This window comes from Leucopleurus acutus (genome assembly GCF_964270905.1).
Source record: "Leucopleurus acutus genome assembly, chromosome: 19".
NCBI classification, from domain to species: domain Eukaryota; kingdom Metazoa; phylum Chordata; class Mammalia; order Artiodactyla; family Delphinidae; genus Leucopleurus; species Leucopleurus acutus.
Genome location: NC_139161.1, coordinates 45,805,219 through 45,829,066, shown reverse-complemented (window position 1 = coordinate 45,829,066; position 23,848 = coordinate 45,805,219). Strand labels below are relative to the sequence as shown.

The following is a 23,848-nucleotide window of genomic DNA, read 5'->3' as shown; positions in this document are numbered from 1 at the left end:
TGCTTTGTCTTTTTTTTTGGCTGCGCCGCATGTCTTGCAGGATCTTAGTTCCCAAGCCAGGGATTGAACCCGGGGCCATGGTGGTGAAAGCACTAAGCCCTAACCACTGGAACGCCAGGGAACTCCCTATTCTTTGCTTTCTAATTCAAGAAGGATTACCACCCTCCTCACACTTCCACATCAGTGATTAATCCTATATCAGCTCTTTATCCCAATTATGAGAACTTATAATGGGCTCCAATTGATTATTTCTCTTTGTATTACTTGGATAATGTTTTGTGTTTTTTTCCCCCCAGTTATTAATATTAATCAGGCTCATTTTTTTAATTCAAAAGTTGTAGACATACTACAGAGTGTAGAACTGTAAAGCCCTCCCCAAAAGTAAAAGCCCTGCCTTCCTTGAAAAAAACACTGTTACCAGTTTGGTGATGTTCTGTAGATATTTCACTATACTTATTCTAATATGGGAACTGACTATTCCAAGCATGTGTTCAACATGCTTTTCACTTAATAGTGTACCTTGAACATCATTCCACTAAAATATTTGGCTGTTTTGTTTTTTTTTTTAACTTTAAAAAATATATTTATTTATTTATTTTGTCTGCACTGGGTCTTAGTTGTGGCACATGGGATCTTTTAGTTGCGGCATGAGGACACTCTTAGTTGCGGCATGTGGGATCTAATTCCCTGACCAGGGATCAAACCCGGGCCGCCTGCATTGGGAGAGCGGAGTCTTACCCGCTGGATCACCAGGGAAGTCCCCTTGACTGTTTTTAATAGCCTCATATAAGTGTATGGACTATAAATAAATTTTTTTTGGTGTTGCAGTATTACAGTAAACATCCTTATATGTATAGCCTTGTGCCACTTACATAGTAGTATTTCTCCAAGTAAAAATTTTAAAGGGAGAGTTGCTGTTTAAAGGGTTAGATTTTGAGAGCTATTGCCAGATTTCATTCTTTAAAATTCTACAGTTCACACTCCTATCAACTGTGTATTATGAGAGGGCTAGTTTGACCAAACCATCATCAACACTGGCTGTTAATGGCCAGTGGCTAACTGGCTATCTTAGCTCTTATAAGTCTGATAGTAAAAAATCAGATCTCATATTCATTTGTTTTTGTTGTTTGCTGTTAGTGCAATTGAGCCTCTTTTCAGCTGTTGATTACCTACTTCCATTGGGCATTAACAAAGCATCTTGCAGGTTAAGTTTATCTGGGAGCAGTTTCCTGGGAGGGTATTGATTGTTTTCACAAACCAGAGTAAGGCGTTTCCTATGTATGTCCTCCACAGCAAACAGCGGCATAACAAGCTCTGGCGATCTCATTCAGATAGTGACCTCTCGGACCACCACGAACCCATCTGCAAAGCAGGACTAGAACTCAACAAGAAGGAGATCACCACCTCAGCAGACCAGATTGCCGAGGTCAAGACCATGGAGAGTCACCCACCCATACCTCCCGTCTTCGTGGAACATGTCGTCCCACAGGATGAAAATCAGAAAGGCCTGTGTACCAAAGAAAGAATGATCTGCTTGGAGTTTACTTCTAGGGAATTTCATGCCGGACAGATTGAAGATGAATTAAACCTAAATGACATCAATGGATGCTCATCAGGGTGTTGTCTCAATGAATCAAAATTCCCTCTTGACAACTGCCATGCATCCAAAGCCTTAATCCAACCTGGACAGGACCCAGAAATGGCCAACAAGTTCCCAGACTTAACAGTGGAAGATTTGGAGACAGATGCACTGAAAGCAGACATGAACGTCCACTTACTGCCCATGGAAGAATTGACATCCCGCCTGAAAGATCTCCCCATGTCCCCTGATCCTGACTCACCGAGCCCCCAACCCAGTTGCCAGGCTGAAGTCTCAGATTTCAGTACAGATCGCATTGACTTTTTTAGCGCGCTAGAGAAGTTTGTAGAGCTTTCCCAAGAAACCCGGGCCCGATCTTTTTCTCACTCAAGGATGGAGGAACTGGGTGGAGGAAGGAGCGAGAGCTGTCGACTGTCAGTGGTCGAAGTAGCCCCTTCCGAAGTGACCGCTGATGACCAGAGAAGCAGCTCTCTGAGTAATACTCCCCACGCATCTGAAGAATCTTCAATAGATGAGGAACAGTCAAAGGTAAAAACTGTCTTTATAGTTCTATGCCTAATGAAGTTCTCTTTAATGACAAAATATTTGGGACTCCGCTATGTTCACTGTATTTTTGATGTTGCTAAAGATTTAGGAAGGCGATGTGAGAGAGACAGTCTGGCGTGAAAATTTAGGGTTTAAATATTTTTCTAAATCAGTTGCCTTTCAAGGAATTTATCTTTCCAGGCTTTTGGTGTCATTGGAAGCACTTCTGAGAGGGGATGAGGGAAGAAGGGATTAGCCAAAACAAATGTCCTGCCTGACCAAGGAGAAGGTCCCCTGTGGACCTCCGCAGTTCAGATCAAATCTCACCAACAGTGAGGTGCCAGGGACTGATCTGTTGCCTGAGTGAGACGTGTGTCTCTCTGAGAGGATGGATTTGTTTGGGAAATTCTTTCTGCCTCAGAAAATTCAAAGACTAGACGTGTGTTAATAGTTGTTGGAGTAGCAACTGATTCCCATGCTGAGTTCTTGCTATTAATAACATCTCTGAATTGTTCCTCATTGCAGACGCTGTGGTATTCAAGAATTGAGGGATGGTTTGGGGAAATGATTTGGGAGCAGACAGAATCCCAAGATTCGTCTCAGTGGCATGAGTTCTTATGAGCCGTCTCAGACCAGGGAAAGAATTACTATATATCATCAACTCTAAGACTCACACTTATTCTCATTTTGACTTTTGAAATTGGGTTGCATCTTAAAAAACAATGGCATCTTATGTCAGTATAATACAGTAATTGGGAAGCAAGTGGGGACAGATTTACTCTAACATAAATGAAGTCATTTCACGATTTCAGTGGAGCTGACTAGATTCTTGACATCTCCTGATTGCTGTCTACTTACATTTACCACCTCGTTCACTCCTCATCTGTCCTCTCTCTTCTTAACTACCCCAGGGCAGTTGTTGCCTCTGCTTCTGTCTTCTCCTCTCCCCAAAAGCTATGCCTCTATTTCGTTTCTACCGGGAAAATCAGAATGCCTGAGCTCTCCTTTGGACTAATGGATGTAGTGGCTCTGACAGAAATAGCTTTTCTGCAAAGTTCTGGTCATATGAGCACTCTCTCCGCAGCCCATGCACACACTGGGCCCGCTGTGGCTTCTCTCCCAGCCTTGGCAAGTTTGCCTCTGCCTGATGTCCCAGCAGATTTCTCCCAAAGGCATAACTGATCTTGTTAGTTTGTACTAGCTCTGACTCTTTTCGAAGGAGAAAGACAAGAACAATTCCTAGGGAAATACTGTACCTTGAAGGTTTATAAAAATGTTAACAAAGTAGATTGATGGTCATAATGATGTTGCTTTAAGAGATGTCCAAGGGCCATTTCTAAATTTTGAAATTCTTATTTTTTTACAGTAGGACTTGATTTTGCATTGGCCAGTTTTCTTTGGCCTTGTTCTAAACCCATCTGGGAATATGTAACTGGTGGAACACTAAAATGTCAGATTCGCAGTTTCTAAGTTTGCTCGGGCACGTGGCTGCATAAGCCAAGGAAGAAGCCATGTGAAACCTAGGAACTGTGCAGTCAGATATAGAGTGCCCCCATGTGCTGGGATGCGGCTGCTGGGAGAAGCAGTGGGAGGATGTGGACGAAAGCTGGCAAGACAAAGGACAGAAGAGAGCAGTGAGTCTCCAAATCAGACATCCAGCTTCCTCTAACACTGGGCATATTTAAGGTGGCCACTGAGCCCTTCAGTGGAACTCTTCCCCTTGAACCAAGTTAGGATCAAAGTGGAAGGGGATAGGCTAGAGAGGAAAGGTTTCATTTACCCCAGTATGGCCTAAATCCTGAAGGCTCATGGTCTTAGGAAAATAAGGATTATAGGAGCCTCCAAGGCTACTTGCTGTTTACTTTTGGAGCAAGATACTGGATTAGAATCCTATTTGAGTCAACAGAACACAAGTTTACTAGACAGTGACACAACCTATGACTAATTTTTTATCTCTGCCTTTGATGAATCCGGTTTTTTCTTGTACGACAGAACAGAATACAACCCCAGGCAGAGGACAGTCCCAGGCACTCCATGATTTGTGTCCTCAGAGAGCCAGAAGGTTCTCCTGGATCAGAGGATTAGTAAGCAAAAAATCTGGCATTTTCAATTAGATTACAGTTTGCCATAACCATCTCACTGTTTTCTCTTCTTAGGCAATCTCAGAACTGGTCAGTCCAGACATCTTCATGCAGTCTCACTCAGAAAATGCAATTTCAGTCAAAGAAATCGTCACTGAGATTGAATCCATCAGTCAAGGAGTTGGACAGATTCAAGTGAAAGGCGACATCCTAGCCATTCCATGCCATACACCAAAGAAGCACATCGTCCATGAGCTGCCCCTTGAGAGGGCCCAAGCCGCAGAGAACAAACCTGGAAATCTGGAGCAGAGTGGAGGTTCCTGCACAGCCCAGCCTGAACTAGCCAAAGACTCAGGGAAGTGGGAGCCAGAAGGGTGCCCAGTGGCACACTCATCCACCACAGAGTTGGAGGAAGAGGAACCAGCTGAGGGGGAGCCAGAGCTCTGGGGCCCAGGGATGCCCCCGGGTGCCAAGTGGTGCCCCGGGTCCGTGAGGCGAGCCACCTTGGAGTTTGAGGAGCGCTTGCGGCAGGAGCAGGAGCAGTACGGTGCTGCCCCTGCTTGTGCCTCGTTGTCCACTCGTAAGAATTCCAAGAATGATTCTTCTTCTGTGGCAGATGTGGCATCAAAAGGGAGGAGTGATGAAGCCACCCTAGAACATGCATTTGTCCCCAGGGAACCAGAGACGAGCAAGGGCAAAGGGAAATGCAGTGGGTCTGAGGCTGGCTCCCTACCCCATTCTGAGCAGCATGCCATCGTTCCAGCACCCGAGCTGCCGGAGTCTCACCCGTTGCCAGCTCCTCAGAAGTGCCCAGGGTCAGGTCCCAGAACACAGCGGGAAGGAGTCCTGAAGGAGCAGAGGACTTCGGTCTCATGCCAGGGACCTGAGACACCAGCAGTCCCTCTGCCTCTTCCCAAGAAGATAGAAATCATTGAATACACCCACACAGTCACGACACCTGATCACGGGCCAGAGGGGGAAACAGCCACCAGCGAAAAGAGTGGGGAGCAGGGACTGAGGAAAGTGAAAGTGGAGGAGTCCGTTACTGTCCTCTGTGCACTGGATGAAAATCTGAACCGGACACTGAGCCCCGACCAGGCTTCTCTGCACCCCAGAGCGCTACCTCTGCCTCACTCTTCCTCTCCCGAGCCTGAGCACGGCAGGCCCGCCCACCCAGCCCCCACCCTGAGCAGCCCTGGAGACGGGGGCAACAGCCCAGCAGCTGCCCTGGAGACGGCAGCGCCTTCTGTCAGTCACTCAGCCCACGTACTTGGTGCCAGCTTGGCTTACCTGCATCCCCAGATGGTGGTTCACCTGGAAGGCTTCACAGAGCAAAGCAGCACCACAGACAATGAGCCCTCTGCGGAGAAGGGCAGCTGGGAGGAAAGTCAGGAGGGCCCCCTCTCCAGGGGCAGTGGAGTGCCATATCAGGGCTCCCAGGTAAGTAGCGAAGACCTGTGTTTAATTAGCAGACTCGGTGACAGTGTTGGGGAGCAGCAAGAAAAACTGGACCCATCACCTGTAGCCTGTCAGCTCCCACACAGCCCTAGTAGTGACGGTATAAAGGGTCTCAGTCACAGCCCCAGTGGGGTGAAGGAACGCGCTAAAGAAATCGAGCCCCGAGAGATTTCCCAGGTAGGGCTCCCCAAACCATCGCAAATGAGGCGTTCAGCTTCCCTCGCCAAGTTAGGTTACCTGGACCTCTGTAAAGACTGTTTACCGGAGAGGGGGCCTATCTGCTCTGAGTCCCCTCATCTCAAACTGCTTCAGCCCTTCCTCAGAATGGGCTCGGGAATGGAGGCCCAGGAGCCCCCAGAAAACCCAGATGCTCCCCAGAACCTAGAGCCCACCAAGTGGTTCATAGAGCAACTCAAAACAACAGAGTGTATCGCACAGAGCAAGCCGGTGGAGAGGCCCCTTGTACAGTATGCCAAAGAATTTGGTTCCAGTCAGCAGTGTTTGCTCCCCAGGGCAGGACCTGAATTGACTAGTTCTGAAGGAGGCCTTCCTTTGGTACAGACCCAGGGACTGCAGGGTGCAGGCCCAGCTCCAGGGCTGGCTGTAGTGCCCCGTCAGCAGCACGGCAGAACTCACCCCCTAAGGAGACTGAAAAAAGCAAATGATAAAAAACGGACAACCAACCCCTTCTATAATACCATGTGATTCTGAGCCTCTACATGTGACTTTCTGAAAGAAATGTTTGTAAAAGGGGCAGGTGTAATATGTAAGGAACATGCACTTTATTGGTTAATTTTATAATACTTTGGTCATTTTACTGTTCCTGGCGCATGCAGGGTTTGGTTTTTTTCCTCTGTGTGTGTGTGAGAGAGAGAGAGAGTTTGATTTGGACGGCAAGACCATCTTATCATTTTTTATTTTTGGAAAATGCAAACCTCAAAGAATACTCATTTTCAAAGAACACCTTTATCAAAGGCAAATTGCTGTTTTTCAGTCTACTGCCACCTGCTCCTCATTTTGCCCCCTGAGGGAAGGCATGCTTGCTTGATTGAGGAAGGAAGCAGATGGGGAAGGTGGGGTTGAAGCTGGGAATTGGAAATGCTGCCCCAGGCCTGTGTGATGATGGTTAGGTCTCCAGACCTGATGCATTGGATTCACTGAAGGGGGCAGCCCAACGTCAGCATGCTCTCAGACTTGGGCCCCAGCCCCAGCCCCAGCCCCAGCCCCAGCCCCTTGGAGTTGCCGAAATGGGCAGGTTCTGCTTTGCTCTCAAAGAGGGTCTTCCAGAATTCATTTCTCCTGGTCTCCAGAGTGTATCATTACAAAAAGGCATGATAATTGGCTGGCTTTGTAAACTTATCAAGCAAATACTTTTTTACCCCAAGCAAAGAATTTTATTAAATTTAAAATGAACTCCAAAGGATTTCTGAGAGGTCCTCTCTAGAGGAAAGCAGAAGAAGAGAAGGAGGTGAAATTGGGGGTGGAGAGACCACCACTGCCCAGTATCTTCCAGGTGGACGGGCTCCACACAGGTGGTCATCCTACCCCACCCCACCCCCCATCCCCTGGAAATGTGCCCTGCAGCATTCTCCCAACTAAAACACAATAGGGACAAGTTTGAAAAACAGCAATTAAAAGTCAGTGTGTTCTTGTAAAATGAATACATATGTAGGGTTTTAACCCTTTCGTTACTTGAATAATTCTGTGGGCCTTCTAAGTTTAATGGCCATATTTTTTCCAATTTATTTTCCTCCCTCATGCTGTTTCTCCCAGTGCTGCCTGTTTTTTTTAATTTTGTAGGTATTTGAATTGTTACATTACATATGTATAACCTCCATTGAATGCAAAGTTTTCTTTTTAATATTATCACTGTTAACACTTGACATAAGATTTTTTTCCTTTTCCTGGAAGATTTGTCATTTCTCTAGTTTATACACAGTACTTATGTACATAATGTTGTCACTTTCGTACATTGTTTTGTTGTTAATGTTGTATGTTGTAGGGTCTTTTTGACTTATCCATTTTAAGAAATAGTAAAGCTGCAACTGGAAAACATACGGACACCACAGAAATAAGACTGATGGGTGTTGGTAGGAATCTGCAGAGTATATATTGATGGTTTTTTTTTTTTAAAATGGAGACTTCTAATCACCAGCTCCTGCCAAATTATGCGTTAGTAACTTCCTCCTCAGAGAAACCCCTAAAGGCTCCCATTAGATCACAGTTTGACTGAAGGCTGATTTCTCTTTGAGACTGAAATCCCAGAAGGTTGTTCACCACTAGCTGAACCAGAGCCAGGGAGTATATGTGAGTGTTACCGCTGCCCAGGGTGGAAGCTCCTAATGGATTAGGCTGAAGGGCTGCAGGGAGGCCTCGGCCAAGGGCAGGCACCCTTAAATGACCGCGTTTAGGATGCTGTTGCTTTGCTGCTATTGTGGAGGTCATTAACACAGGAGCACCTGCCGTAAACAAGCCTATTTCAGCTTCTTACAGAAAACATATTTAGCTTGGAATGGAACACCACTGCAGCTCATCAAAACTGAAGAGGTTTGCAAATTTGCTTCCTGTTTGCTTTGGTGGTTGTCCCCATTGCTGAGAGGTTGACCGAGCACAGACCTAAGATTTAGGTTTGGGGTTCATCACAGCACTTAGAGGAAAAAGATGCACAGACTGTCAAAGTGATGTCAGAGGCCAGAGTTCGATGAGGACAGGTGGTATGGTGACCCAAAGGAGAGAGAAAAGGTGGACTGAGGCCACTCGTCCACCTGTGGACGAGCTGTGAATCCGGTTGCCGGGTGGAGGCCGTAGTTGGGTCTGACATCACTGCCAGGAGGCAGATTGGACAGAAACCTCCTGCTCTTAAGTGTTTTTATGGTGTAGTAATGATATGTACCTGTGCTGTCCCTAAATAGTTTCCTTAAATGTTCAAATGTGTCATCCACACAGCTTTGTGGCTCTGGGATATTTAATGTGTTGTAAAATGTTTTACTAGGTGGCATGTTCCAGTGTGGGGAGGCTTGCAGGACGGGGTTACGAATTTCCAGGCCTCATCCATCTAAACTGCCCTTTCTTGTTGAGGCAGTTCCATCACCGATATGTTGGCGAAAGGAGAGGAAACTGTGGCAGGGGTGGGAAGAGGAGGCTTTGCATGGAGGTTAAGAGAGTAGCGTCCACTCAGTTAATCCCTTGAGATGGTGGCATCCCTCACATTAAGAAGTACACACAGGGGACAGTGTTGCGCTGTTCTCTCTTCTTTTCCCGGCCACCGTGTTTAATGCTCACTCTCACTGCATTAAAGAACAACAAAGATTGGGAGTGGGGGAACCTCAAACGCTGTGAAGAAAAACAAAACCTTTTTTTTTTTTTTTTTTTAAAGAGTAGAGGAGGTCTTGCTCTGCCTTTTTTCCTTAAATAATTATACTTTTTATCATTTACTTTACCTGCCTAAATAAACATTCTCTACACAAGGTCTGTAATTCAGCCATGCCATAGGGTTTTGCCAGCCCTCAGACTCCCAAAACTGAGTGTTCTTGTGCTATTTATGTAGCTGAGCACTGTCCAGGGGAAGTACATGACGGCCTATCAAGAACTTTCTAAACTTTATTCTCTTCAAACGGATAATCTCAGGTGGCCTGTTTCCCTTTTCTGTTCATGGAAAAGCCAGACCCGAAACAGCAGGTCTGGTAGATTGACAGAGGTGAGTAGGAAAAGTTTGGACCTCTCGCTCAGTGCCTCTCTTTATTTTGAAAACCATCATAGTCTGACTCAGAATTATTCTGGAGGGTGTGTGTGTGTGTGTGTGTGTGTGTGTGTGTGTAAAAAGTAACACTGTGGTGCATGGGATAAAAGCCCCAGGAGCACACAGATTTTGAGCTGTAATCTGGATGGTTACCTGGTCAGTAGGAAGGAGAGAAACCCCTTTTTTGATTTTAGAAACACTTAGGAGTAGTTTGTACTATAGCAGATACACAGTACAGTAGTGTAGTAATACTCATCTCTCCTCATTTTGGTTGCCTTTCAGATTCCGAATGTTTAGGATCATTCCTAACATTTCAGGCTCTTTATCTAGCATTTTCCTGGTTCTGTACCTTTATCCCAACTGGTATTTCCTCTTCCTCATTTTGAGAACTACCAAGAGCCCCAAGGACAGCCTGAGGATGACAGCCCAGGCTCTGAGGTCCCCTCCTGCTAAAGGGCCCCAGACAGATGGCTCTTGGATAGACCTGAAGCTTCTGAGACATAGCAGCTCACAGAAATCTTCATTTGTTCCATCTGAGGATTTCAGTTCTGAAGTGATCTAGCCATGTTTGGTAAAGATGTTTTTGTGGGAACTGTTTCTCTCTCTCTCTATTTTTTTTTAAGAAAGCATTATGCAAAAAGGGTCTCTTTCAAGGGCATTTTAAATTTTTTAAATAAAGCCATTCTTTGGCTTTTTTGAACTGTTTGTGGATATTTTGTTTACATTGTGAATATTAAAACGTGCATCATCTTGATGGCCGCTCAGATTCCTCCTCCAGGCACCCAGCCCTGGCCATCCTGAGTCCTCACACTGAGCAAGGTCAGCCTTATGGGTAAGTGGGGAAAACCTGGAGCTGACTTCCGTCCGTGTCTTGCACTCCCATCCAACACTCTGTATGGAAATATTCATCATTTCCTCAGTGATGGTGTGTCTTATAGTGATGGTTGTAATGGTGAATGGCTAGTGTTGTTTTTGTCTAATTTTGTTTTGCTTTTTGATGGTAGATGAGATGAAATTTTAGCTATTTCAGCACCAATCCAACTTAAAAACATCTTGGATTTGTTTTCCCTTCCAAACTAAAAGATTAAGGCATGTATTAGGCATAAGTGTATTTGCTGCCGTGACTCATCCGACGGCTATATCAGGAAAAAGCCTCCTGCTACCAAAGCAGGAAGCTGCACACTCCTAACCCTTCTCCAGGGCTTGGGGTCCCTTGATGCCATGGAGAGCTATTGCAAGGTGCTTCTGTACTTTTCTGGCCTGGAAGTGGAGGGTGCCTGCGCCTGGCTCCTGCTATGAAAAGAGAACCAGCCTCACTTTCTCAGTGCCCCAGAGATCTGGGACAGGATTTCTAAACTGGAATCATCCCTCATCAGCTTGAAGATGTCCCAAGGGGTATATGACTAGTGCTGCCATCTGTGTCCTCACAGCAACACTGGTGGCAGCATCCTGTGCACACATGGAGAGCTAATACCCAGGGCTTACTTAACTCAAGCTGATGACCCAGTCTGGAAGCTGGGTAACTGGCCCTGAAATGTTTCCCAATCAGTAAATCCACAGGGAACTGTTTGGTTTTTATGTTTTATTGGAATTTGGTTTGCTTGGCATAGCTTAAGGTGCCTTTTCTTTCTTTCTACTTTAATTTTGTAGGACTTGTTCTAAATGTAGAAAACAAGTCCAAAAGACTCTCCCACTGACTGTTACCTTTGCCCCAGGCCACCCCAAACTTTTATGCTCACATTTTATTAAATAAAGCAGGTGCTCCCTGGAATCTCTGGGACCTTTTTGAGGCGTTTGAAGCAGAATATAAAGAGTGGTCTCATCTCCTTCCTTAATCTTCCTGGTGGTTGGGATGTTCCACTTGTATCATAGGTTTTTTTTATTACTGATGTGCTCCGCTGTTTTTAAATGTGAACTTGTGCGCAAATGTGCAGATTCAATGTTCTTGTTACAGATTGAATAAATTTTTATTTTGAAGATGAAACGTGTACTTGATCAAGTGCAACAAAAGAGGGGGTTGCTTAAAGGTGGAGGGATTGGAAGAGAACACTGATGGTAAACATGATGCAATTCCCATTGATTGATCTCCCTCCCTTAGGAGAGAGCTGAGCTCTGGGAAAAAATATAACTTTCTACCTCTCACAAAATGAAGACTGAATGGGAAATGGGATCACTAAAGATTATTTCAGACAGTGTGGCTCCAATCAAGTGACCACGCTGGGAACTTGCCTGGTCAAAGAGGCTCTTGCCAAAGTCACCACCTGAACGTTAGGAGAATGAATAAGCAAAGGGACCAAAATTCCGCCACCATCTGTGGTACAAAGTGTTCTGGGACAGCTGCCGTGACGCGCCCCAGCAGAGACTGGATTTCTTGGGTAGGTGAATTCTCTGGACATTAACAAGATAGAGTTCATGAGCTTTCGGCACAAGGCACCTCAGTTCACTGAAAGGTTTCTAGAAACAGGGCGTGACTTTCCAAAGAAGTAAAAGCTTAACCCTCTCCCGTCATTAGAAGAGAAGAGAAGCACTTGATGTCAGTAGTAGAGGAAGAGAGATGGGGCCAAAGAGCAGTTCCCTAAAACGGGCGCGGGGTGGGGGGCAGTGCGGATTCCCTGGTGGTCCAGTGGTTAGGACTCCGTGCGTTCACTGCCGAGGGCGCGGGTTCAATCCCTGGTCAGGGAACTAAGATCCCGCAAGCCCTGCGGCATGGCCAAAAACAAAAACAAACAAACAAAAACAGGCTGGGGGGAGGGGTCTCCACTTCTCCCACCCCTCCACAGACCCATCATGAGATATTTAGTGGTGCCACTCATCACATATAAAGCAGCCCTACTATCTAGGGAAAGCTCAGTTTCCAGAGAAAACACTGCCTTGAACTAAAATTACGTCAGCCTGCTTCAGTCTGGATCGTCCATATCAAATGAGATGGGCACACCACTGGTCTCTGGCTGGAGTGCCAGAGTGCATGATGGTGAAGGCAAGGTCATCTCACAAAATATTCTAGGGGTGCCTGGAGTCCCTGACCCTGATCGGTCATGGCTTTCTAGCCAAAGCAAATGGACCAAATCATGTCCAAGTTGCCAGGCCACCTCTTCCAGAAAATGGCTTTATGAAAGATGAAGTCTGTGCCTATCTTTTATGGATTGCTATTCAGATGGGTAACAGTTCAAATGGATAACAGCAAGGAAAAGCACCAAGTCCAAGTAGCTTCTTCCACTGATTGGCTCTTTGTGCCTTGGCTCCACCTACCCCCAGCTCTGCCAGGCCTTGGCAGCCAGAAGAAGGCTAGAGGGCAGGGCTGAGCCATGCCAGCTCTAAACAACACCTGTAAGTTCCTGCTCTTGTACCTGGAGAGCAACCACCCCCCCCCCACCCACGTCATGGAACTGAAGGCAGAATGGATTGAAGGATTCCTGCTTCTGGGCTTCCCTGGTGGCGCAGTGGTTAAGAATCCGCCTGCCAATGCAGGGGACACGGGTTCGAGCCCTGGTCCGGGAAGATCCCACATACCGTGGAGCAACAAAGCCCATGCGCCACAACTACTGAGCCTGCGCTCTAGAGCCTGCGAGCCACAACTACTGAGCCCGTGTGTCACGACTATTGAAGCCCGCATGCCTAGAGCCCGTGCTCTACAACAAGAGAAGCCACCACAATGAGAAGCTCACGCACCACACGCGTGCAGCAACTAAGACACAACGCAGCCAAACATGGACGGGAGGGAGGGAGGGAGGGAGGGAAAGAAAGGATTCCTGCTTCCTAGTCCCAGACCCTTACCTCTAGAATGGAGTACCTGGCTCTCTTTAAAGAGGAGAAAAGGAGATGGGAGAAGAAAAACTGCCGTTTCAGGGTAGGAGACAGCATGTCAAATCCCTTCTCTGCCAACAAGTGGTGCAGACTTGAAAAGCACCTGACCCAGCCCTTTTCGCTTTACAGCCCAGAAGAGCTGAAAAAATAGGGTGACTGAGCAACGGCTGAAACTCCAGCTTTGTAATCAGTATAGGCATCCTTTCCTCTGTGCCACAAGCGTATCTCTCAATATCAGCACTTGTGAGATAAGGTGGCCTTCAGGGAGAGACAAAAATGCATGGTGCTGGAAAGCTGGACACAGACACCAGACCTCTTGGGTAAGAATCTCAGCTGTACTACCTACCAGTTGAGTGATGCAAAAGCTATTTAACCTCTTTGTGCCTCAGCTTCCTCACCTGTAAAATAGGGGTAATAATGGTACCCATCTCAGAAGACTAGTATCAGAATGGAATTAATATGTGTAAAGCCCTTAGTACAGTGTCTAGCTATTGTTATTAAGGAGCTACTGAGTCACTCAGGTCTTTTCCTCCTAATCATGTGCCTGGAATCTTCAGGTAAAAGGGAGATTCCTCATCTACACTCATGCCCCCTCCCCACCAATGCCATAATTATTTCTGGGGCACCTGTAACAGTTTCTGGTTCTGATCCCCACAAGCCACTGAATACTTGGACTCTTCCTGAGAAACAAGCCTTGTGAGGGCCTTTGAGGTTCCCACCACCTTCCCTCCCTTTACCCCCAGTGCTAATCTCTACCCTCTGGAAGGCTGTGTTCCATTGATTTCCAGGTGTGTCCTGGAGAGTGAGAAGTAATAACCGGTCCCCTGCTGCTCTCCAGGGCCTTATGATCCAAAGGAAGAAATCCAGGCAGTGGGTGAGCACTGGAAAGACAGCAGCTACAGGGACTAGTTCTTCACTGGCTGCATTCTGATCAGGTTTCTTTTTGTCTCCTCCTTAACCCTGGTCAATACTCAGATCCGCGGGTCTGGAAGGGAGTGGGAGGGGGCAGGGGCTTCCCTGGAACACAGTCGGGCACCAATTCAAACAAGGCCCTCAAGACTTTAGGAGTCAGGCTGAGTGTCTAAAAGACCCGTGCCAGGGCTCCCCTGGTGGTGCAGTGGTTGAGAACCCACCTGCCAATGCAGGGTACATGCGTTTGAGCCCTGGTCCGGGAAGATCCCACATGCCTCGTGTCCACTAGAGAAAGCCCACCCAACGAAGACTCAACGCAGCCAAAAATAATAAATAAATAAAATAAATAATAAATTTATTAAAAAATAAATAAAAGACCCGTGCCAGCCGCTTTCCCTTGAACCTGGTGTTCACTTTTTTTTCTCCTACACCCCTATCACCGGTTTTTAGGCTGCTTTGTGCCCTGTTCCGTGGAATCCTCTCTAACGGGGTGAAGTGCCTAGTACAGTGACAGTGGTCGCTATTGCTATTAATAACAGTCACATTCACAGGCCCCTGTCGGGTACCCTCACAGCTGCCCTGGGCCAGCCTAGGCCCTCATCCAATGGCCCCCAGAGCATCTTCCGGGACCTCTCCTCAGGGGTGTCTGGACGTGCAGTCCCACAGCCCCGGACCGCCGGTATGGTCTAAATTGGGAGTGTGATTGCAGCAGGAATGCAGCGTGAAGGCATCTGATCTTGCTCGGCCGCGGGCTCTGAGGGGAGCGCGCCCCCTCGTAGGCTCCCTCTCTCAGCGCCCAGCTCTGGGTCTGGGAACCTGGGCCTCCTCAGCCCACCCGCTAGGCGCGGAGCGCGGAGGAGCGCGCACAGCCGGCGCACACACGCAGAATTACTTTTGACGCTTCTCGAAGGCCCGCGGACTGGCCGCGCAGAGGCTGCAGCACTCGACTTTCCCGCCGCTGGAGGGGGCGGGGCCTATGTGACCCCGCCCCTGCCCTAGGTCCGCCTCCGCAGGTTGATGGCAGCGGCAGCTGGGACTGCAGCGACGCCCGGCCCCGAGAGTCGCAGGCAGTGGCCGGAGCGCGCAGCCGAACGCCCGGGCCCCAGACGCCGCGGACACCACGAGAGGCAGTTCCGGTGCCCTGACGCCTCCCTTGGTCCCCAGCGCAGCCCCAACCCCCTCCGCAGAGAAGTCGCAGCGTGAGCGCCCCTCGGCCGGCTCAGGACCAGGTACCCACCCCCCCACCGCCGCCACCGCAGCCAGTGAAGCGGGCGGGGTGTCTGGAGGGGACAGAGGTCTGCGCCCCCTCCCCCCCACCCGCCGCCAAATTCGGTCCCGGGCTGGGCGGACTTGGTGTCTATATTTGGCCGAACAGCGGCCCGCGCGCCCGCAGGGCGCAGACACCTCGTCTCGCAAGAACGCAGTGCCAGGGCAGGAGGCCGGAGAAGGGTGCGGGGAGGCCGGGCCTCAGGCCGGGAGCCGCAGAAGCGTCTTGAAGGGCACAAGGATGCCCCTGGGGAGGGGCTGGAGTCAGTCGCTGGGGCTTTGGAAGAGCTCGGTGTGTCTCCTGGGGAAGAGCTTAGCTCAAGCCCCAAGCGGGAGAAAAGGCACCTCGCCCTCCCCACTCCACGCCTGAAAATCTGGCTCTAAGCCGGGGGCAGGGGGGTCGAGGACCCCACCCCCAAGAGAATTTAGTAGGAGAGAGGACCCAGAGGAGAAGTGGGGCTGAAATATGGCCGGCAAAAGCCAGAACACAGTGGTGAGGGCCTCTTAGAGAAGCCAGTGCAGAGAGAAGTGGGAGGAGGAGAGATCCACCTTACACTGTGTCCCCCCCACCAACAGCATGGGAGGAAACTGATGAAAACAGTAGCAGGAAGAACTCAGGTGAGCTAACAGGAGGAACTTCTCCTTGGCAAATGTTTAGAAAAAGGCAAAACCCCATCCCCCTAAACTATGCCACAGATGCTGAGTTTAGGATCTTGAGTGGCTGCAGTCCTAGCCCCACAAATGGCCTTAAGCCAAAGCCTCTGATTCTGGACGAGATGCCTCTGGGAGATAAACCACTTCCGTGAAGGGATGCTCATCCAAGCCTGGCAGCGGGAGGGCAGCCTGGCATTGAGGCTCCTCCCCAAACCACTTCAACTTCCAGGAAGCTTTCAGGCCCAGTCAGGCTCCACTGTCCCCCCAGCCTGGCTCTCTAAGGAGAAGTCAGGCCCCAAATCCTAGCCCCTCGAACTAAGCAAAGCACTTTCCCATACATCACCTTGAAGAAAACTCCCTGCTTCTAGGACCAGACTCTATATTAATTTATAGCTGACTCTTGGTCAGATAACCCTTCTCACTTGCCACTCCCCCAACTCTTCCTCCCTCCCTCCCACAGCTACGGGACTAAGGACCAAAATTTGGGCACCGAGATCCTCCATCTCTGCCCCCAGCTATGAGCCGGCGCGTGGTTCGGCAGAGCAAGTTCCGCCATGTGTTTGGACAGGCGGCAAAGGCTGACCAGGCCTACGAGGACATCCGTGTGTCCAAGGTCACATGGGACAGCTCCTTCTGTGCCGTCAACCCCAAATTCCTGGCCATTATTGTGGAGGCTGGAGGTGGAGGTGCCTTCATCGTCCTGCCTCTGGCCAAGGTGAGAGATGAGGGGAAGGAAGCAGGTGGAGGACACTGGCTGTGACTCCTGGGGACTCCTGATAGCCGCCTGTGTTCTCACCTAGTTCCATTCCTCAGTCAGGAGGGCAGTCTATGTGGACTGACTGCTCCCTGTTCCCCAATCACTCAGGGACCAATTGGGAGGCTCTGTCACCCCTCCTAGAACAGCAGCATCACATCGGCCCCCACCTACTCACAGCCCATCCCTTCTCCATGCAGCACCCTGTTCCCAGCAGGGACCAGGAGCAGGTGATGGATAGTTGGGAAGCAGTGGAGACAGAAGCTGGCCAGATTCTGTTCCTATCTCTCCTGATGCCACACCCCTTATGTTTTTGGTGTCAGGATTTTTGTACGCAGCCCAGGGTGAGCATTGGACACACCCCGGAGCCGCACACTGAGGACAGGGTCAGGCTCTGTCTAAGGAGTTCTTGGCCATCTCCCCCATTCTGGTTCTTGCAGTGAGGTAGAATGAGAGCAAAGGGCCAGGGGACATGACATATAAGGCCAGAGGCCCCTCTACTCCAGGGATGGGGGCCAGGCAATGACCAGCACCTTTACTGAGTAGCCTCAAGCCCCTCAGCCATCTCTACCCACAGGATGGCCACTCCAAGGCATGACCTTGACCTGGATTCCGACTCCTACACCTTGTTAGGGGAGGCCCCACAGGTGGCAAGGTCAGGATGAGGCCTGGCAATAGCCAGTGACTCACTCCAGGACAATGCAGACACCATCCAAGGACATCATCCCCTGGGCTCAAATTTCAGCCGGAGCCACCTCCTCCCCCAGTACAAGTGCCATTCCAATGCCACACGGCCACCCCTCTCCCCTACCGCCTGGTCTGGGTTGATGCCAGCCCCTGCAAAGGCCTCAGAGCCCCCACAAACATACCATAAAGATTAAAAATAGATGGGCCCCAGCTCAGGTTGGGAGACGGCAGGCACAAGGAATGCCTGCTGCTTGTGGTTCCAAGGTAAAGCCATTGACAAGGGGGAGATCTGCCAACTGTGGCTAGGAAAGGACTGTCAAGCACTGCATTGCATCTTACCTTGACCTATTCCACCAGGGGCTTCCCATGGACATTTCAGTTGGGGGAACAGGCCCAAGAACAGTCTCCTCCAAGTAGATGTTTTTAGAAGAGCACTGGACTAAGAAGTCAAGTCTTGGCTCTACCAGTATCTTGCTGTGTGTCCTTGGTTAAGTTATCTTACCTCTCTGTGTCTGATTACTTGATGTGAAATGACTTCAACTCTGTCTTCCGTGAAGTAGAGGAAGTAGGCCGGATGGGGTTGGAAGAGCAGAAAGGGGGTGGGTTCTGCAAAGAGAAAACAGAAAATAGAGAATTGAGATGTAAACAGATCCACTCCCCACCCCCTGAAAACACACAGGACAGTGGCCCCACATCTCCCTCTCTGACCCCTGCAGACAGGGCGAGTGGATAAGAACTACCCACTGGTCACTGGGCACACTGCCCCTGTGCTGGACATCGACTGGTGCCCACACAATGACAACGTCATCGCCAGTGCCTCAGATGACACCACCATCATGGTAGGAGCCAGGTGGATGCTGCTGGGCTGTTGGGCAGGGGAAGCAGGGAGGGCTGCCTCACTTGTGCTGCAGAAGGTGGTGAGGGAGGTGCTGAGTTCCAGGGCCCTGCCCTGTCCAGCTCCCAGGCTATTTTTAGCTACATGTCCGCCCCCTCCCAGGATGAACTGCTTAGGACTAATTTTAGCCATGGCTACCTTGGGGCCTGAAGAGCAGGGGGGCAGTGCTTTGAAGTCTCCCTGCTCGTGTGAGTAGGCAGGTCTCTGGAAAGCTGACAGTGCCACCTCCTGGCTCCCAGCTGCTTCTGCCTTATGTGGGCAGCATCACATCTTGTCCTGCACTTGACCCTGGGGAAGGGGGGTGGGGGAAGTAAGGGAAGAGCAGAGTGACAAAGTGGGCTCCTCATCCCACCTACCGTATGCCTTTTCCTTCTATCTAGGTGTGGCAGATTCCAGACTACACCCCTATGCGCAACATTACAGAACCCATCCTCACACTCGAGGGCCACTCCAAACGTGTGGGCATCCTCTCCTGGCACCCCACTGCCCGGAATGTCCTGCTCAGTGCAGGTCTGGGGGCCTAGGGAGGGGTCCCTACCATAGATTGGGGGGGTGTGGGGAGTGGCAAAGGCAGGGCCAGGTGACGGTGCCTGGCCATTCTGGGCAGGTGGTGACAATGTGATCATCATCTGGAACGTGGGCACTGGGGAGGTGCTTCTGAGTCTAGACGACATACACCCGGACGTCATCCACAGCGTGTGCTGGAACAGCAACGGGAGGCTGCTAGCCACCACCTGCAAGGACAAGACCCTGCGCATCATCGACCCCCGCAAGGGCCAGGTGGTGGCGGTGAGTGTCTAGCCTGGCTACGTCCCGACCCCTGCCCCAGGAAGCAGCTGTCAGGCCTCTGTACCCACAACCCCCTGAGCCCCTCGTCCCAGCTCTCACCTCCTCCACCTCAACCCCAGACACGAGCCCTGCCCCGCCGTGTCTGCAGCCACAGCCCCTGCCCTAAGTAAGCCCCCAGCCCGCAATTCTCAGCCCCGCTCCTGTTCCCTCCCCTCCCCTGCATCTCAGAAGCTCAGAGGAGGGCTGCTCGATTTGTGACTGAGGAGGGGAGAAGCTGCAAACTCTACCCTCCCACCAGACCTGCATGAACCGAACCTGCGCCCCCGGACCCCTCTCCTCCCAGCCGGCACCCAGCGCCATCTTCCGGCGCCTGAGCCTGACACTGGCTCGCGGGCAGGCCCCTTTCCAACCTAGCTGACCCGCTGCGCGGGAGATTGGAGGCAACCCTCGCGCGTTGTTTGCCCCAGCTGGGTGCCCAGGGAGGGCGGCGGCACCTGCCTCACCAGCCTCAACCTAAGGCGGGGCGCTGGATGCGCGGGGCACGTGCACGTCTGCGCGGAGTGCGCGCGGCGGGCGCGGCGGGAGCGGAGCGGGGCGGGGCGGGGCGGCGCGGCGGGCACTCTAACCCACTAACCCCGCGAGCAGGAGCGAGCCCGGCCTCACGAGGGCGCCCGCCCGCTGCGGGCCGTCTTCACCGCAGACGGGAAGCTACTCAGCACCGGCTTCAGCAGGATGAGTGAGCGGCAACTCGCGCTCTGGGACCCGGTAGGCCAGGCCGCGCCGGGCGCACGCGCTCGCTCCTTCGCTGGGTCAGCCGGGAGCGCTCTCTCAGACCGTGGCCCGCGCCCAAGACAGCTGAAGCGGAGCGGGGAGCTCCCGTCTGGGAAGCGCCTCTCTGCTCCCCTGGGAAGCCCGCAGGCATCCCCTGCTCTGAGGGCGCTTAAGGGCTCAGAATCTGCAGAGAGAGGCCCGCGGTCTCCAGGCCTGGGGCCAGCCAGGAGACGCCAGGAAACTGAATATTTAAGACCCCTTTTGTCTCCGCCCCCACACCCAAGTCAGAGAGTTGGTTGCCCGGCCCTCCAGGCTCCCCAGGGCAGGCAGCTGGGTGACGCCTCTCCCTGTCTCCCCCTCCCCCCAGGAGAGGTTTGCGGCCCACGAGGGAATGAGGCCCATGAGGGCCGTCTTCACGCGCCAGGGTCATATCTTCACCACGGGCTTCACCCGCATGAGCCAGCGAGAGCTGGGCCTGTGGGACCCGGTAACGCAGCTGGACGCTTGGGGTGTGTGCCCCGGGGACTGGCATCACGGGAGAGGGGCCAGGCGCCCCCCACCCGCAGGGCATGCCCACCTGGACAGGGCTGGAGGCTGCTGCCCTCTTTGCAGCGCCTGCCATCCTCACACCCACCCCTCTGCCCAGTTTTGCTGCGTCGCCTGAAGGAGCCCACGCTGGCGCCCCCGCCTGGTGATGCCGAGTCCCTGGGGGTGGTTTGCGGTGACTGCATGCGGCGGTGCAGGGGATATAGGTGCGGGGGACCGAGAGTGGTGTACAGGTGTGGGGTCTGCAGCTTTTTTCACCAGAGTTGCCTTGGGAATGCGTGGGTTTTGGGGAGGGCACGAAAGCGTAAAGGAGCTTCAGGGGATCCAGAGCGGCACGGCGAGCGGGACAGGGCTGGTCACGCCTCCTGTGCTCGGGCAGAACAACTTCGAGGAGCCAGTGGCACTGCAGGAGATGGACACAAGCAACGGGGTCCTACTGCCCTTCTACGATCCCGACTCCAGCATCGTCTACCTGTGTGGCAAGGTGCTCGCAGCCGGGAGGGGAGAAGAGGGGGCTGGACCGAGATATCGGGGGCCCGCCCAGCATCTCCGAACCGACTGGTTTTGCAGGGCGACAGCAGCATTCGGTACTTTGAGATTACCGAGGAACCACCTTTCGTGCATTACCTGAACACGTTCAGCAGCAAGGAGCCGCAGAGGGGCATGGGCTTCATGCCCAAGCGGGGACTGGATGTCAGCAAGTGCGAGATTGCACGGTCAGCAGCCTTGCCCTTCCCGCTCACCTGCTTCTGTTCCCAGGTCCCATCCGGGAAGACTCGGGGGCTTCCCCAATAGTGTAGTCTCTGGAAAATAGTGGGTTTTCGGGGGTGGGGGGTGTCATACGGGCTTGTTTCCAGTGCCAGCCCCAATGCTACAGGCTTGACATTCTCTGAACTTCAGTTTCTTCATCTCTTAATGATGATAAACACCCCATCAGGGTGTTTAAAGTGCAATGCATGGTAGGCGCTCAGCAAGTGTTGGCCTCTAACCCCTTGGTCCAGGGCAAACGTTAAGGGAGTCGGAGCCTGAGCGTGTGCCGATCCCCGCTCCCTTATAGGTTCTACAAGTTGCACGAAAGAAAGTGTGAACCCATCATCATGACTGTGCCCCGCAAGGTGAGTGGCTGGGAGAGGGGTTGGGCAGGGCTCCGAGGCGGAAAGGAGCGGAGCAGGCCTGGCACCCTGCTCGTTCTCGTGTTCCCCTACACCTGCAGTCAGACCTGTTCCAAGACGACCTTTACCCAGATACGCCGGGCCCCGAACCGGCCCTAGAAGCGGATGAATGGCTATCCGGCCAGGACGCCGAACCCGTGCTCATCTCGTTGAGGGACGGTTACATGCCCCCCAAGCACCGCGAGCTGCGGGTCACCAAGCGCAACATCCTGGACGTGCGCCCGCCACCCGGCCCCCGCCGCAGCCAGTCAGCCAGCGACGCCCCCTTGTCGGTAAGGCCCCGCCCTGCTCCACCCAGGCCCAATCTTCACATCCCCCAGCCGCACCCCGCCCAACGCCGCCTCTTCCGTCCTCTGCGTCCAACAGCAGCACACCCTGGAGACGCTGCTGGAGGAGATCAAGGCCCTGCGCGAGCAGGTGCAGGCCCAGGAGCAGCGCATTACGTCTTTGGAGAACATGCTGTGCGAGCTGGTGGACGGCACGGACTAGCGCATCGCGCCGGGGAAGCTCCAAGCCGGGAGGGCAAAGTGGGGCGGAGCGCAAGCACTCCCGCGCCGCCCCGGCTTTGGGTCCTCTGGACCCCGCCTCTCTGGGCCTGGGCCGGGACTAGGGAGGGAACTCCGCCCCTCGCGGGAGTCCTGGACAAATGAAGCGTTGCGGACACTCGCGTCCGTCTGGCGCCTACCGGGCTGTGTGCCTCGTACAGGACTCAGCAGGAGCTGGCCTTGGAAGGCCCAGGGTGACGGGGGTCTCAACAATGGTGCTGCACGGCAGGCAGTGTCCCCTTTGTTTCCCTTCCCGCCCAGGGCAGGGAAAGTGCTTAGTATTAGCGCAATGCTTGGGGATGTTGGGGAGCTTGGGCTTGACCTCAAAGGGGTAGCGATTTGACGGGTCTCCCCAGACTGGCTGGGGAAAATTACAACGCTTCTCCCTGTAATCAGCTCACTTGACTCCACCACCCTGAGTGGTAAACTCAACGGGCGTCACCCGAGTTCTACGGACATACACAAACGTTGGCTGTACAGCCGGACCCACAGGCTACACCCAGCAGTCTACGGCAGAGGGCTCTCTTCCTTCTCTCCATCTGCAGGGGAGAGGACGGCTTCCTCGCGGCACTCCCGCAGGAGAACCACCCAGAGAACTGGCATGAGGAAGCAGGTTCACACCTCCCCCCTCCCAGACACACACACACACACACACACACACACACCTCCCCCCTCCCAGACACACACACACACACACACACACACACACCTCCCCCCTCCCAGACACACACACACACACACACACCCCAGCCCTCTGTTGCGGCCTTGACTCTAGGAGGAAAACAAGACGTACTGAATGAAACATTTTACCAAGTGCTCAGTCTGTGCCTCCTGCATGGGTGGGGATGCTAGACCCCCAGCCTCTGTAAATGCCACCACCAGACTCCTGGGGGCCCTGACAAATGCAACACTCGGCTCAGGACCCACCAGACATCCTCTTACTTCAGAGCCCTCCCCACACTGAGGTTCAGAAGGAACCCTCAACCCGCAGATGGGCGTTCTTCCCCAGTAAAGGCAGGTAGGAAAAGCCTCGGGTTTGAAGCCTCTTTTATTTGTGCCTCAGAATCAGTCTGGTGCCCCTGGCATCAGGGAAGAGGGTGAGAGGAACAGCTTCCCTTTGTTGTTTTCTTCCATCGCTTTCGTGTCCCTTCCAAGCCTCACTGGCTGAGCCAGGAAGGCCAGTCCGAGAGAACCCAGACAAGGGTGTGCAGTGGGCCCCTGCCCCTGGCGGGGTCTGTGCTTCTCTGGGTGGTGGGGTGGGGCAGGGGAGAGCCGGGGGTTAGCACCATTGGATGAAGGGTTTCGGAGTCAGCCCCTGGGTGGAGGGAAAGTAGGATGCACAACCACAGAGGGCTAGCAGCAGCTGGTGGGAAGGGGTGGATGGTGGTGCCAGGGCCCTGGGCGACCCCTGTGTCCAGTCTGGTGTTTGCCCCACGCCCACTATGCCTCCCCATTCGCCAAGACACCACGAGGGAGCCAGGCCTTGCCCAGACTTGGGGCCACCTTGGGCACCCTCCCTGATCACAAAAACGTGCCTTGGGGATGGGGACTCCAACCTCTGGTCACCCAAAGAGAAGCTGGGACCACCCTGAGACCCGGGAGGGGTGTGGGGGCTGGGGGAGCCGGGCACCCCGCTAAGTGCACTTGACG

At 52.3% G+C, this 23,848-nt stretch overlaps 2 protein-coding genes across 5 annotated transcripts in view; both read left to right on the top strand.

Annotated features, from left to right (window-relative positions):
* Nucleotides 1-7,286, top strand: part of SSH2 (slingshot protein phosphatase 2) — a 242,815-nt gene extending 235,529 nt beyond the window's left edge. For all 4 annotated transcript variants that reach the window (XM_082861024.1, XM_082861023.1, XM_082861026.1 and 1 more), the window contains 2 exons: nucleotides 1,294-2,128; nucleotides 4,282-7,286. In XM_082861024.1, coding sequence (XP_082717150.1) covers nucleotides 1,294-2,128; nucleotides 4,282-6,369 — 2,923 coding nt within the window. In that variant the 3' untranslated portion in view covers nucleotides 6,370-7,286. The remainder of the gene's footprint in view (nucleotides 1-1,293; nucleotides 2,129-4,281) is intronic.
* Nucleotides 7,287-15,180: 7,894 nt separating this feature from the next.
* CORO6 (coronin 6) lies at nucleotides 15,181-22,644 on the top strand. The gene is made up of 12 exons (XM_082861266.1): nucleotides 15,181-15,348; nucleotides 16,500-16,754; nucleotides 18,197-18,319; nucleotides 18,756-18,885; nucleotides 18,983-19,164; nucleotides 19,810-19,900; nucleotides 20,582-20,682; nucleotides 20,861-20,965; nucleotides 21,052-21,197; nucleotides 21,539-21,596; nucleotides 21,695-21,925; nucleotides 22,020-22,644. Exons 2-12 carry the CDS (start codon nucleotides 16,557-16,559, stop codon nucleotides 22,140-22,142), a joined length of 1,488 nt encoding a protein of 495 aa, XP_082717392.1. The 5' UTR covers nucleotides 15,181-15,348; nucleotides 16,500-16,556; the 3' UTR covers nucleotides 22,143-22,644.
* Nucleotides 22,645-23,848: the final 1,204 nt, after the last annotated feature.

Bases quoted from the DNA above. Each gene is read 5' to 3' on its own strand.
- CORO6 (XM_082861266.1), top strand. From the start codon at position 16,557: ATGAGCCGGCGCGTGGTTCGGCAGAGCAAGTTCCGCCATGTGTTTGGA. The intron at 20,966-21,051 runs GTGCTCGCAGCC...CTGGTTTTGCAG, and splicing joins TCGTCTACCTGTGTGGCAAG to GGCGACAGCAGCATTCGGTA. The intron at 21,926-22,019 runs GTAAGGCCCCGC...TGCGTCCAACAG, and splicing joins CCAGCGACGCCCCCTTGTCG to CAGCACACCCTGGAGACGCT.